Below are 14284 nucleotides of genomic sequence, written 5' to 3' on the forward strand. Positions count from 1 at the left end.
CCCCCCCGCCTAATCTGCTCCATTTGTATTTTCTTCCTTAGACATGGGACAGTCCATAAACATCAGCAAACTATTTGGCTGTCCTTATCCTGAAATACGTTTTCACTGCACCTAAAAAAATACCTTCTCACAGTCAGGTGCTGCTTTTTTTTCTTCTTATCCTGAGCCCATCTGCCTGCAGGTGTCCCGATGCTGTTGTTCCCTGGTACTTCGCTTTTCAGGGCAGGAGTCCGTTCTTTGTTTTTAGCTTGTGCTGTTTGGAAACTGTCCTGATCTATGACTGAAGGACTAGGCCAAAGCCAAAGGGCATCAGAAACGTGCTGTAAAGACTGTTACGTTCCTTCCCTCCATCTTTAGCAACCCCAATGGCCAGGCGGGGGTGGGTGAACTAGAGGAGCCAAGGCAGAGGCCGTGCCGTATTAGAGGCCCAGCTGTTACTCACACGGGCTCTTGCCAGCCTTTATGGGAAAGGTCAGGGAAGCTGGAGGAGATTTATTTGTCAAATACCACCCATTTTTATCTGGATAGTGTGATCCAACAATCAAAACTTTGAGAAACACTGGCTTAGGCACTAGCCCAGCAAGCATGATGAATGAAGACAATAACAAGGTAAGAAAAAGATGTGCCTGAAGTGACATAAAGTGAATTAGGCTGCAGTCCCCTGCCAACTCACTTTTGCAAGGTAGTTCAGGGAAGAAGTTTTTCTGGGATTATGCTCTCTAGAAGATGAGAAAAGGGGTAAGAAATTTTCTCAGGGATATTTTTTGCTGGTAGCACAACATCCCACGAAAGACACTGGAAATAGAAAACCTGCTGTTTCCACAAAGAGAGCTTCTCAGTAGCTGTCCTATAAGCATATAGCCTTATCCAAGATTTAATTCTGGTTTAGCCTGAATTGAGACATGGGCCTCTCTGGGGCTAGTACTAAATGCACCGAGATCCATTTTCAGCTCTGAGTGAGATACAGCTTCAGATGGCTCAAAAGTGTGGGTGCCACGCTGTACATCGCTTTTGGGGGCAATGAGCAGGTTTCAACAGGATTCTGGAGGAAAGATACTCTTTAAAACATATCTTCTTATCTTGCTGGTCTTCTCTCTTCTTCCTGAATCTTCCTTCAGGCTCCCTCTGGTGTTTGTAGTGTGTATTACTACCACCTTCTCCAGTCCTGTTTTTGGCCTAAATTTACAGCAGCCTAAGTTGAGTGACATCACTGAATTTTTTGAGATTCGTATAAGGTCGAGATGCAAATAGGAGTTTTCAGTTGGTTTTAAATGTGACACTTAGTTGACCCAGCTTAGATTTTTCTGGCTTAGACTGCTACCATCCAGAGAATTGAAAATTCACTTCTCCTGGAGCCATATATTTCTGCCTGGTAAATGAAATGATGCCTGAGGACAGCCACCAAACAGTTTGCCTGTGCAAACTGTCCAGCTGCTGCAGGGCTGGCTGTGGGAAAGGTAAGAAGCAAGTCCTAAGCATCATTGCAAATAATGCACTTGAGCTGCTATCAGTTTATTCCAGTAGTGTTTGCTTCTCTTTCCAGTCCTGGCTAAAACGGAAAGGCAATTGAAATTAGAGTGTTAAGAGGTGAATTATGGTTTTTAACACTAAGCCGCACTTGTGGATGTGACGCTTACAGAAGTGATATCCTGAGGCCATTCTCACGTGACAGTAATTACATGCAGAAAAGCCACCCCCAGCAGCACTCAAGCAGGTTAATTCCACCCACGAACTCGAGCTCAAATTCCGGTTCCTCCGTGGATTCCTCCCGCTCCCCACCAGCAATCTGTTACGGCAGTTTTCTGCCATTCCGCCACAAATCCCACTCGTGGGGTGAAATGCTGTGCAGCAATACCTGGTTTTGGCAGCATGGAACAATTTGCCGATTGCAGGCTAAATCTGCTTCCCTGTGCTGAATGCTGCAGAGGCTAACTTCCGGGCACCAAGCTACTTTTGTGAATTTATCACATGAAAATGAAGTGTTTTCTCTCCCTTTAAAATGGCTGGAAGGAAAAGGTTATTTAAGAACGGGTCCGTACATGCCAAACGTCCTATTCCTGGCATCAGCAGCCACCTGCTCTCTGCGCTGGGCAGCAGCCTGCCTTTTTGGGAGAGACAGACGTGCTCGAGCTGCCACTGAGGCTGTCCAAAGGAGGCAGATGGTGGCAAGGTGGTGTGATGGTGTCTGTGGGCATGATGGCAGGCTTGGGACATAGCCTCTGAAGTGAGTCCAAAGCCCAGGATTGGGCCCTGTACGGGAAAAAGTCAAAGGGAAAAAAGGCACAACTGTTCTTGTTATGCTGATCTTCTTTATTTTTTTAAAATAATTTGCTGGAATTATTTTGTTCTTAGAGTACATATTTTTGCAACAGTACCCTCCTCCCTTAAAACTCAAATGATTGATCTCAGATCTTTGTGGGAGTTCTTAGACTGATTTCAATAAGCTTTTTCATAGTCATCATCATCTTTATTATGAAAATCTATGTCCTGAGATGTTACGTACCCCAGTGGCAGCAAACCTGCTGTGCAATTCAGTGGATTATAATGCAACTTGCTAACGTGCTTGAAATAATGAGGTTGCTCTGTTCAGTGGGGTATGATGAAAAATAGAAGCTACTGCTGGGAGCTCAGATTTGATTTAAATTCCTGGCAGAAAAGGTTCCCTATTAAAATACCATTGCAGGTTGCTATGTTTGTATATTCTTTAACTTCTATTTCATGCTGGACAACGAAGAGGCCAGAAGAGATTTTTTTCTTACCTTCTGCCCAATGCATATAAACAGTATGTTAAATAGAGGCCTTGTGCCCTTCTGGTGCTGTTGGAAGTAAACATCGGATTACATTAGACTAAACGCAGAAACCGTGGCTGTGCTGGAATCAGTGGGAGATTTGAGCTTTGGCTTCGGTAGCACTCATCTTTCCCTGAGTGTGAGTGTTCTCAGGTCTAACCCTCTTCCAGGGTAGGTTAGCCCCTACCTCTTTCTTAGTATGGGGTGAGAAGAAGGAGCTGAATTGATCCCTTCCCACTCCTTGCCTATCTGGAAGTTGGGGAGAGGATACGGATTTCTTTCCTTTAACTAATGGGAAGCCTTTATAAGCTGCCCTTCAGCTTTAGTCTCTCCTGTCCATCTCTCGCCTTCTCAGTGCAATTGGTAGACCATCTTTCTGTAGATGACTCATGTAGTCCCATAACTTTATTTTCTGCTTAGTAGGAGAAGCTGGTTTGTCCGAAAAACAGTTCTGAGTCAGTGATACCTTTGGAGAAAAATCTATTGAGAGAAAAAGGTGCCAGTTTTACAGAGGTTTTTAGCCATTGCCTGAACCTAATTGGGCCTTACAAACCCAGCATGTGAGATGACCTATACCCCTTTTAAAAGAACGCTTTCCTCGTAGCACTTAGACCTTGACATAAATGCTAATGAACCCATAAAATGTCTTAGAATCTGGCACAGGAGCCTTCAGGGCGGCAAGCAAAACAGGAGATAAATGCAAGTGCTCTGTGTACATAAGGTTGCAGAACTGGTTGTGGCTGCCAGTTAATCGGATTTAATAACCCGCAGAAGTCCATGTTATTTCAGCTTAAGTTTGATTTATATTTTGTTTGGACCAGTTTTCTCCTTTATAGATGCCTAGCTTTACAATTAGATGCGCAGTCTAAAGAAGCTGCTATCTCCTATTTGCAATTTAATCCAAGAGGGTCAATTTTCCCCATTCACAGGGCCGAGGCGGCAAAGGAAGCATCTATGTCTGGGCCTCTGGAGATGGGGGCAGCTACGATGACTGTAACTGTGACGGTTATGCATCGAGCATGTGGACAATCTCCATCAATTCTGCTATAAATGATGGACGGACAGCTCTGTATGATGAAAGCTGCTCTTCAACCTTAGCCTCCACCTTTAGTAATGGGAGGAAGAGAAATCCGGAGGCTGGTGTGGTGAGTCCAGATATTATTGTCCTGTTGCTGCTGTCTTTGTGCACTCCCACGACCTATTACAACTCTGTCTGCTTTGGAGCAGCAGATGGTCCTTTGTTGAGATGGATATTTTCTCATCTGCAGTACGTGATCGTGCCAAAACTGTCAGCTGAGGAGAGGTGGGATTAATATTGAGAAAAGCAATGATCTTCCATCTCGTAGAGCTTCATATAGTTGGTGCTTTCTTTTATCAGAAACCAGATTTAGAAGTTCAGTTGATGTGATAAAAGGTCTCTGCAAAAATCTAAATGAAAAGTGTCAGCATCTGAGATCATGCTTACTTGTACTGGCAGAGCAGTCGTGAACCAGACTTCTGCTGTACTAGAAGCTGCACAGAGCAGAGAGACATTCAGTCACCTACAGAGGAAATGGGGGGGTTCAGATCACCCTCAGTCTCAAACAGAGCAGCGCAGAGCATGGTACTCAACTCCCCTACAGGGCCGTACCTACAACTGGAAAATACGCAGTTTCTGTTCAAGTGTAACTGGGATTCTCTTCCCCTGTACTGATCACTGCTCTTCAGCACCTTCAGACTAGCCAGGACATGGTTTAATTCACAGAGTGGAAAATTCAGGTGTAATAGCTCAAGGTCAGTCTTTGCCAAAAGCCTTTATACATTTTCCTTGGCCCTGTCTCAAACCCAAAGACACATTGTAGCATCCTAAATGCCCCTGTGCAGTAGCAGATGGAAAAATACTGGTTTCTGTCTTGATATCAGCTCTCTGCCGATATCAGCCAAGGTGATCTGTGGCACCTTTGTAATTATCACCATAAAATGTACTTCTAAGGTTTCCTTCTGGTCTGTTATAGCGACTAATCTGCATAGAAGATAGCAGCCTGGTACTGCTGTTGGTTCAGGAGTTGCACAAATGTTAGAAAGCTCAATACTGCTTACAGTTCGTTTCAAATCCTTCTGATAACCACAGGGGAATTTAAGGCCTTTGGTTAGACTGTGTTTGTAGGAAATAAATGTCATCTGTATGAGTTTATGACTTCTAAGTGGTAATGAACATTGTTTTCCTACATCGTAATTTATTCTTGCATTCACACCTTCTGTAATTATGTCTCGCTGTGTTTTTAAATTGATGCACTATTCTAAAGAAGAAAACAGATCCTAGGAACAAACACACAAGTATTCTAAAGAGCCTTTCTGTATTTTTCTGAGTCTGTAGCTGCAAGGAAAATGGACTAGCTAGTTTCATTAATTAAATCTAATATCATTGCAGGCTACAACAGATTTATATGGCAACTGCACCCTGCGTCACTCAGGAACGTCTGCAGCTGCCCCTGAAGCAGCCGGAGTGTTCGCCTTGGCCCTGGAGGCTAAGTAAGCTGTTGAGAAATTCTGTTGTGAGCTCTAGAGAGGAGAGGGCCTGCGGTTTGTTTAATGTTGTTCATCATACAAGTTGGCTGTCTGTGGCATGGGGCTAGAATGAGCAGCTAACAAGCTGCCTGCTACAGTAGTGACATGCTTGGTAACTTACAGATGGAGCGATAGTCTTGCCAAAGCCATACAACAGATACGTTTTGGCTGACTTGCTCTCTGTGTCCCCTCCATCCACTGCTTCCAGGGGTTTTTCTTCTCCAGCACTGTTTGGATCGAGAGATTATTTCATTTCTCCACATATCCAGTGGGGAGTGCCCAGCCTACAAAAACGTAAGAACGAACCTACGGTATCAGACAGGAGTTCATCTTGTGACACATACTGTCTGCACTGACAGATGCTGAGGGACAACAAACGGGGATTAAGACCAATCTTTCAACAACGACTTTGGCGATCAGTGGTTTGGGGAGAGAACAGTCAGCCTATCCTGTTTAATAGCAACAGGCAGATTTATCTTCCTTGAATTTGTCTAACTCTTTTTTCAACTTGTCTGTATTTGGCACCTGTATCATCCAGTGGCAATCAGTTCCCCAGTAGTAACAGGTTTTGGCGATGGTGGTGGGGAATGTTTCCTTTGTTTTTTCTTAACCCATTGCTGGTAATTTGCTTCTGTGCTACATAATTGCTCTGTTACGTGAAAGAGTAAATATTCATTGTCTATTTACCATCTCCATGCTATTCATGACATTGGAGACCTCTTGTATATCTTGCTTCATTATCTTCTTCTCTAATTGATTAGGAAAAGTTTTCCTTACAATAACCTATACCATCTTTTTACTTTGTGTTAAATTATTTTATGAAGTGAGACAACATTTGCTCAGGTATACAGCTTCAGTTGCTGTAACCACGGCATGAAGTGAGAACTAGGTACATAGTTTTCTTCAACGGTATGCAGAATAATGAAGATTCGGCAGAGGAGACAAAGTTTCTATCATTAGCAGAGCAATGACCTTTGTGCTCAGAGCATGACTTGGGCCAAGTCTCATTTTTCAGGCTTTATACACATAAAACACACATGCCAAGTGTTTGTTTAACTTTGGATCATCAGTCCTTCTACTATCCAATTCATTCAGTGGGACAGCCATGATGTAATAAATAATTACGGCCATAAAAATATAAAGGTTTAATGAATTTTCTGACCACTGCGTGTTTAACCTGGACTACAACCTTAGTATCTCAGTAATAATTACCATTCCTCTTCATTTGGGCTATCCATGAAGACTGGAATTACTCTTGCCAAACTATCACAAGTAGAAATTAGACTAATACCCCTGGTTTGTAATTGGGTTTGTAGCCTTCGCTGAGAAGGGCGGGGGCGAAGTTGGAAAGAACTGTCAGTGTCTCCTATCTCCTTCCAGGCTGGCTCTATTAAACCTCCATTTTAGTGTGCAGAACTAAATGAGTTACACTAGCCTTCACAGGAATGGTTAACAATTTCCCATGCAGACAACTGCTGCCTGCCATATGTCTCTCAGCTCATATACAATATATGTCTGACATGTCTCTAAAACCAGACCAATCTGTGAAATGGAAAGTACAGTTTTAAGGTACGTAGCAGCTCTTCAAAGGTTTCAGTAAGAATGATGCAAATGATATCTGGTTTTCCGCTATCTTGTGTCACCTTGGGAAAATGACAGTAATTGGCTATTCTGGTGTACATTCAGCATGCACATTATTACTTGGGGCAGAGAGCTGAAAAGCAGATCCTTTTAGGTTGATGGTTTGAATCAGACATATTGTAATGTTGAAAGAGTTCATCATAAAACAACTGGAATAGCTTTAGTTATGTAGAATTAGAATGTCAGTTCTAAAGCTTCCAGAATAATAACTTACAAGTGTCCTTCCCGTCATCATAATCACTGCAAGTCTAGGAAGACAAGAGCTGATGATGAAAAATGATCATCGAATGTAGACAAATGTTACTTGACTGCATCCATCCATGCTAGTATATCACGGGTGACAAACCTCTACCCTACCTTGTAGTGCAAACCTACAGCCACCCACAGCCTGTATACCCCTATTCACAGAATACTGAAATTACTGACACCTTGATTGCTGTAACTCATCAGCTTCATGAGACTGGGGCTTCTCTGGGTGAATCTTGGAAGGTCCATGGGAAAAGCAGGAGGAGCCGGCAAGGAAATAGAGGGCAAGATTTAAGAGGAAGGCTAGGCGAAATTCTGTCATAATCCTTTTCTTTTTGTGTTCTTTTCAGGATCTGGTATAATATCCTACTCACTTTATTAGCTTAAAAATTGCATGGTGGATCTATAATGTGTAGTTAAAAGCAGTTGTTTTCAAGAACAGGGAAACAATCAGAAATGATTTTGCAATTTTGGGGAATACATTTTGGGGAAGTACTATACAATTAAAACCTATTCTTGTTCCCACTGAAATCAACAGCAGCTTTGTTATTGATATGTGTATAGATACAATTTCTGTGTGATTCATAGAAGCAAATTTTACCAAAAGGCTTACTCAAACACACAGTTTTTCTTTAATATCTGCTTGGAAATACTGTACTGTTTGTTTTCCATGTTGCTTTTCCACAGCTTGGATCTGACGTGGAGAGACATGCAGCATCTGACAGTGCTCACCTCCAAGAGGAACCAGCTTCACGATGAGGTTCATCAATGGCGTAGAAATGGCGTTGGGCTGGAATTCAACCATTTGTTTGGCTATGGTGTCCTAGATGCAGGAGCGATGGTTAAGATGGCGAAAGACTGGAAGACTGTTCCCGAGAGATTCCATTGTGTTGGAGGGTCAATACAGGAACCTGAGTAAGTGAATAGTCTAGCGTACGTGTTCGGCTTCTTCCAGGCATTTAAGAGACCACAAGCATGCAAATACGTTGACAAAGACATAGATAGTCAAAGAAACATAATGAAAATTTTTTTCTAAGAAAGCCTAACATTACCATTCCAACTATTTCAGTAAGTTGCTAAAATAAACTACATCATCTTTCAGTTCCTGGTTTGCTGGAGAAGTGCATTCTACAGCTCATCTGTATCATCACTGCTAGTGCCAGTAGTGTTAATAGCAACATCCATTTCTCCTGAGTACCTACAGGTATGTTTGTGCCAAAGTTTCTGCAAACAAAGAGCCTGCGCACAAGTGAAAATCTGAGAGGCTGGCACTGTAAATTACATGAACTGCTGCCACATGAAATATCTGTCAGCCAGGTCGTATCTCTTTGTGACGTATTCCAGCAGACGGTTTTATCTCCAGAAGACTGAAACAATCATCTACAGATACCAGTGATTCAGTTTGAACACTACAGCATTTAATTGTGTTTGGTTTATGTTCTTCAAATCTCTAATTGCAGGCTAGGTAGTCAAATTATTTTCTGATTTACCTTCATGTGCTAAAATGAATGAGTCAACAAGGAATGAATTAATACTAATTGACTGCAACAGCTATAGTTCAATTCAATTACTTGAAATACTAATCTAATAATGGCCAATTTATGTCTATACCATTTGAAATTTGACTTTTCAGTGACATTTTTGAAGGCATCATTATTCTATTGGAAAAAGAAAGCAAACCAATATGCCACCCTGGCACATAGCTCAGCCAGGCAAAGAGTAAGTTTGTTGCCAACCTCCAGATGGGTTTGTATTTGCAGGATCCAAAAAATCTGAGTTTTAATTTATCTCGCCTACACATGCTCACAGGTAGGAAACAAATGAGAGATCGCTGGAGCTAATTTTGAGCTATCTCTAGTTTATTCATAATTCAAATGCAGACATATAATCTCATTTATCTTCGTGCAGCCACATTTATTGAAATGGGGATCATCTTAGAGGAAGAGAGAAAGTTTCTTTCTGTAGGCTTGGCTCCATGCATTACACGATGTGGTAGAGGTATTCTGGCAACAGACTGAGCCAGAGTCGGGCAACTGCAATGCAGTAGTATGGTCTCCTCCTTTGTTTTTCTGTTCCGTTTCTGCTGGTGAATGGATAGGAAAGCAGAGGGATGGTGCGTTTCCTCCAGCCTGGGGATCTGGAACTGCAGTAAAGCTTCCCTATAGCTGTCGTTGCCCAGTAGGCTCTGGAGTTGAGAAATACATTGCCTTGTATTGGTATCTTTTGAGAGCAGTGCCCAGAACAGGCTTCGCGCTTACAGCACACGCATTTGTAAAGAAGAGATTTTAAAAGCATGCAACAGCAGCCGAGTTATTTCAGCCAAGTCGGTCACGGCCCAAGCCTCCTAGCTCTACTGCAGTGAGTCTCAATGTGCAGTCTGTATGGGTGTCCCCCTATCATTACCCAACACATCTGTATGGTACTAGTACTGCTGCAATATTTATGTCCCCAAATGAAAAACTGACAGGAGATAGTAAGAATCATGACTTGCAACATCTGCATTTTTTGAATTACACTGTAAATAAAACTAGTGAAGTCCCAGCATCTCCAGAGATTCCTTGGAAATGAAAACTACACTGCACTTCTGCGATGGGTAATTGGGTTATTTTTCCAGTTTGGCCTTGCTGGAGCAACGTTTTCTATATATATTTTATATATGTTTATATAGATGTAGATATTTCTAGATCTAAAATACATATTCAATATATATTTAGGTAGGTGAGTAGTTGATACAGAAGTGTGTACTATAGGAGCATTGTCAATTAGCAGAAGCAGGCCAGGAAAGACTGGACAGCCTAGAATATACAGTGTGCTGAAAGCAATTGGTATTTAAAGTGCAGCATTTCTCTGCTGCATGTAGAAACACTTGTTAGCAATAGGAACTTTCCCTGAAGAGGGATCTTTGTTGGGTCAGCAAAAAGAAAAAAACGGACAAGTCTGAATCTGGCTGGTCCAGGGAGATAGAAAGATGATTTAGGACAATCATAGTCCATTAGCTGAGGAACAGGAGCATGGGAGTGTGCTTCCAGAGAGCAGTTAGCTCCCCCTGCTCACCTCTAACTGGGTACTACACTTCATGCAAAAGTGAATATATTTTTATATATATATCTATAGTGCAATTGGGTAGTGGTACACTGAGAGGGTGTAGAAAAGCCGTCTCCTCTTCTGCTCCTTTCGTGTCAGGCTTTTTCCACCCCTGGTTCTTTTTGTTTCTTTGGGGAAATTCACCTGGACTATACAGTAATTAGTCTAGCGAAGCAGTGAGTATTGGATCCTAATTAATAGGAAAGGGGAAAACAAAGGAAGCCTTTTCTCCTGTGTTTTAGAGAGCTGAAATAACTTTTGCACTGCAGCACTTATGAAGCTAGAGAGAAAAGCTGTCTGCAGCTGTCAGGCTGTCTGCAAAGCTGATGGAGTGGTAACACTGCTCTTATTTCTTTGGGTTTCGGTGTTGATAGAAAAGACTCACGCTGTGGTGTCCTCCCTCATTTACTGGAGGAGATAGAAAGCACTTACCACCAACTGTTGGAATGAAGCACTGTTTGACAAAGCTTTGTCCGCTGTGTAAGATTGCTATGAGACAACATGAATTCAGATTGCTTTGAGGACGATGCTTCCCGTGCAGAGAAATTGCAAGTATATGGGAACTGTGAGATTATCATCCCTCTCTGGCTGGCTTACAGTGCATTTTCCTTGTGCTTTGCACACAAAATAAATCTTGAGGGTATTGTATGTTCAAATATTTTAGCTATACAATATTTATGTATATACCAACTTCTGCTCCAGGGCATCCAAAAGATTCAGAAAAACACAGGTTTTTCAGTTTAAGGTAAGTGTTTAAATGTCTTGAGGACCTGGACCTGAAGGTCTTTTTGCTCTGCAAATACTTCCGAGAAGACAATACTCTATGAAAGGGGGGAAGAGACTGGCCTGAGCCAATTAGTGATGTACTAAGCTGCAATACCTGGAGCTCACCTCAGGAAGAAGAGAATTCCTGGAAGTTAGGCTTGAATTAAACGCTTTCACTGGTCTCTGAAGAATGCACTATTTCGTTAGCAAAGGGGAAGGGCTGGTACTCATTCCTTTTGAGAAGAAGGTATTCGTTACCACAGTGTGGTCAATGCCCTTTAAAAGGGACTCTCTTTCTTATTTTACTGCAAAACATAGGTCATGGAGAAGCCACTGGAAGAGGTAATGACAAGCTGACTGGAGTCTTTTGTGACTTACCTCTTTTTTAATGATTGCAGTAATTCTCATCTTTCAAGTATTTCTTTTAGACAGAGGAAAGAGTCACACTGCTCACAGCTCGCTGATGGTGAAGATGCAAAGACTTTCGTTTACACGTCTAGTGTAGTTTGCCAGCCAGTTTCAGAGGGAACTGGCAATGGCCACTCACATCCTGACCCCGAGGGGTTTAGCGGGTGCTCAGCAGCCTTGGCTGCTGCCAGGGCCCTGCTCCTGGCCAGGCACCGGCGCCCTTGGCCCTGCGCTGGTATCCCGAGGGGGACTGCGCAGTGCACAGTGGCTCCGGGCCTCCTCTGCGAGAGCTGGGCAGGTATGGATGCACCTTCCACAGGACTGAGCCTGTGTTCCATCTGCAGTCTAGCTTTCCGCTAATACATGGGACAAATGTCCTTCAGTTAATTGTGAGCTTGCCTTCATAAGGACTGAATTATAATCACCAAGAAACTTGTGACTTCAAAGTGCAGCACTTTGGCAGCTCTGTAAACAAGTGCAACTTCTTTCCTCTGTGCGTGTGCTCCTGTACGGGAGCAGTTCAAGGATAGCAATTTTAACAGAAAAGTATTTTTCAAATGAGCTGAAACTGGGATCCCGTGTTTGTGCTGGTTTCCAAATCAGACCAAGGATGTAGGCTTTAATGTGACTGCACCGAAATTCTGTGCAGCTGGCTCCTCTGACTCCAGACAGCCATCCGCTGCTGTCTTTTAAGGTGACTGACTGACAGGACTGACTGCTCACGGTTCTTCTACTGAATATACACGTTATTATGCAATTACCCAATATAGTAGTGATAAGGCAGCTATTAAATATGTTAATAGTTCTTAAATAGCAGTATGTGCTTCTTAATTGCATTCCTTCTCTTTGTGTAGGTGTACATTTCATAATGTATTTTCAAATTAAGGTTTTGATACCATCTTCTAAAAAGAGAATGTTCTCTTTCTGGCTAAGTTTGCAACTATTATTTCCTTAATTTTCCATGTATTAATGAGGAAAATAGTGTGGGTTTTTCTGTGAGGCACCAAAACCCAGTAGTTTTTGAATTAGCCATGTCATGCTGTATATATCCTTTTAATTTGCTTAATTATCTTCTGAACTGCAGAAAGATACCACCAAGTGGCAAGCTGGTCCTGACACTTACAACTGATGCTTGTGAAGGGAAGGAAAACTTTGTCCGATACCTTGAACACGTCCAAGCAGTTATAACTGTGAATTCCACTAGGCGAGGAGACCTCAACATCAACATGACCTCGCCAATGGGAACAAAGTCCATTTTACTGAGCCGGCGTCCCAGGGATGACGACTCCAAGGTGGGTTTTGACAAATGGCCTTTCATGACCACACACACTTGGGGAGAAGACCCCCGAGGCACCTGGGCTCTAGAGATTGGGTTTGTCGGCAGTCTGCCGCAGCGGGGCGTGCTGAAGGAGTGGACACTGATGCTGCACGGGACTCAGAGCGCACCATATATAGACCAAATAGTAAAAGATTATCAGTCCAAACTGGCCATGTCCAAGAAGGAAGAGCTGGAAGAGGAATTAGATGAAGCAGTGGAGAGAAGCCTGAAGAGTATACTGAGCAAGAACTAGTGCTGTTCTGCATGACGGTGTCTTTCCTTCCCCAGATCCCTCTACTCACCTTTCTATTATCCAAACCTCTGTGTTAGACATATTACAATGATCGTCTCTGTAGCCAAATTATCACACTTTCTTCATTTTAAAGTCTTATATCTCGTCAGTAATTATTTTAATTACCACTGAAGCAATCCTTTTTTTACTCTAAACCTCAAATATACTGTCCCCCACCGAATACTATGTACAGTTTGTGACTGTAAATGATTTTTCTTTGTGTCATATGAATGGGTAATAACCTGCAAACAAGTTGATGGCTTTTCCCTTCATATTTTTGTGGTAAATGTTCTTTGTATTAAAAAAAAAGAGTGAATTTTATCATTGCCAGTTGGTGATAATGGGCACATTTTTAAAAATGATTGTGAGAGAGGGAATCACAAAGAGGTTGGCTGGAGAGATCTTTGAATGTCCAACAGCTCCTTTCGCATCACTGACTTCAGTGGGACTTTCCCCATTGGGTTCAACCAAAGTAGCACTAGACCCTACAGACAGAAATAATCCAGAGGTGAAGAAAATTTACCAATCCAATATGCAGAAATCCAATTCTTTTGAGAGTTTTCTTTAATATATACACTTAAACAACATACACGCCAACACTTCAGCCACAGAATGGTTCAACAGGCACGCAATAAGGAAGGTAAAGTGATGCCAAAGCCAGGTGACAAGGGGAAGTGCTTTGCAAACAGGGTCAGGGCATTCTAGAAGCACAAGTTTCACTTTTGCTTTTTTTTTTTTTTTTTTTTTTTTTAAATTTTGGCAATTTAAATCAACTTACCATCTTACCGCAGAATGAGCACATAGGGAATGAGCTGTAGGATTTCTGGCAACCTGTGTGCAAAAGTGCATCTGCTCATCTCTCTAGCGAGATGTATTATAGCAGCGTAAGAGGAGGCTGTGTCAGCATTTCCAACCACAGACCCCTGTTTTCTGGGGTTTACAACCTGGCTGTCAGTAAATTGCAGTGGGAGAAACTTGAAGTACGCAGTTTCAGTCCCAAAGCAATTTTTTATTCGAAATTTTTTTTAAAAAATAGAGATTATTTTTATGTTATACAAATATATTTAAGGAGAAAAAATTTGTCTAAGTTATTAACGTGTTATGCAAAGCTGACCTTCTTGGGAAATAAAACGTAGTGTGTTTGGGAAGATTTGTTGGTAGTCATTGCTCTTTGCTGTTTAAAGAGTCAGTCCC

General features: G+C 42.2%; 1 protein-coding gene across 1 annotated transcript; it reads left to right on the plus strand.

Moving 5' to 3' along the window:
• Positions 1 to 585: 585 nt before the first annotated feature.
• PCSK2 (proprotein convertase subtilisin/kexin type 2) lies at positions 586 to 13322 on the plus strand. The gene is made up of 5 exons (XM_009578268.1): positions 586 to 609; positions 3719 to 3934; positions 5200 to 5300; positions 7911 to 8138; positions 12565 to 13322. The coding sequence occupies exons 1-5, from the start codon at positions 586 to 588 to the stop codon at positions 13049 to 13051; spliced, it is 1056 nt and encodes a 351-aa protein (XP_009576563.1). The 3' UTR covers positions 13052 to 13322.
• Positions 13323 to 14284: the final 962 nt, after the last annotated feature.

This window comes from Fulmarus glacialis, unplaced genomic scaffold (genome assembly GCF_000690835.1).
Source record: "Fulmarus glacialis isolate BGI_N327 unplaced genomic scaffold, ASM69083v1 scaffold7155, whole genome shotgun sequence".
NCBI lineage: Eukaryota > Metazoa > Chordata > Aves > Procellariiformes > Procellariidae > Fulmarus > Fulmarus glacialis.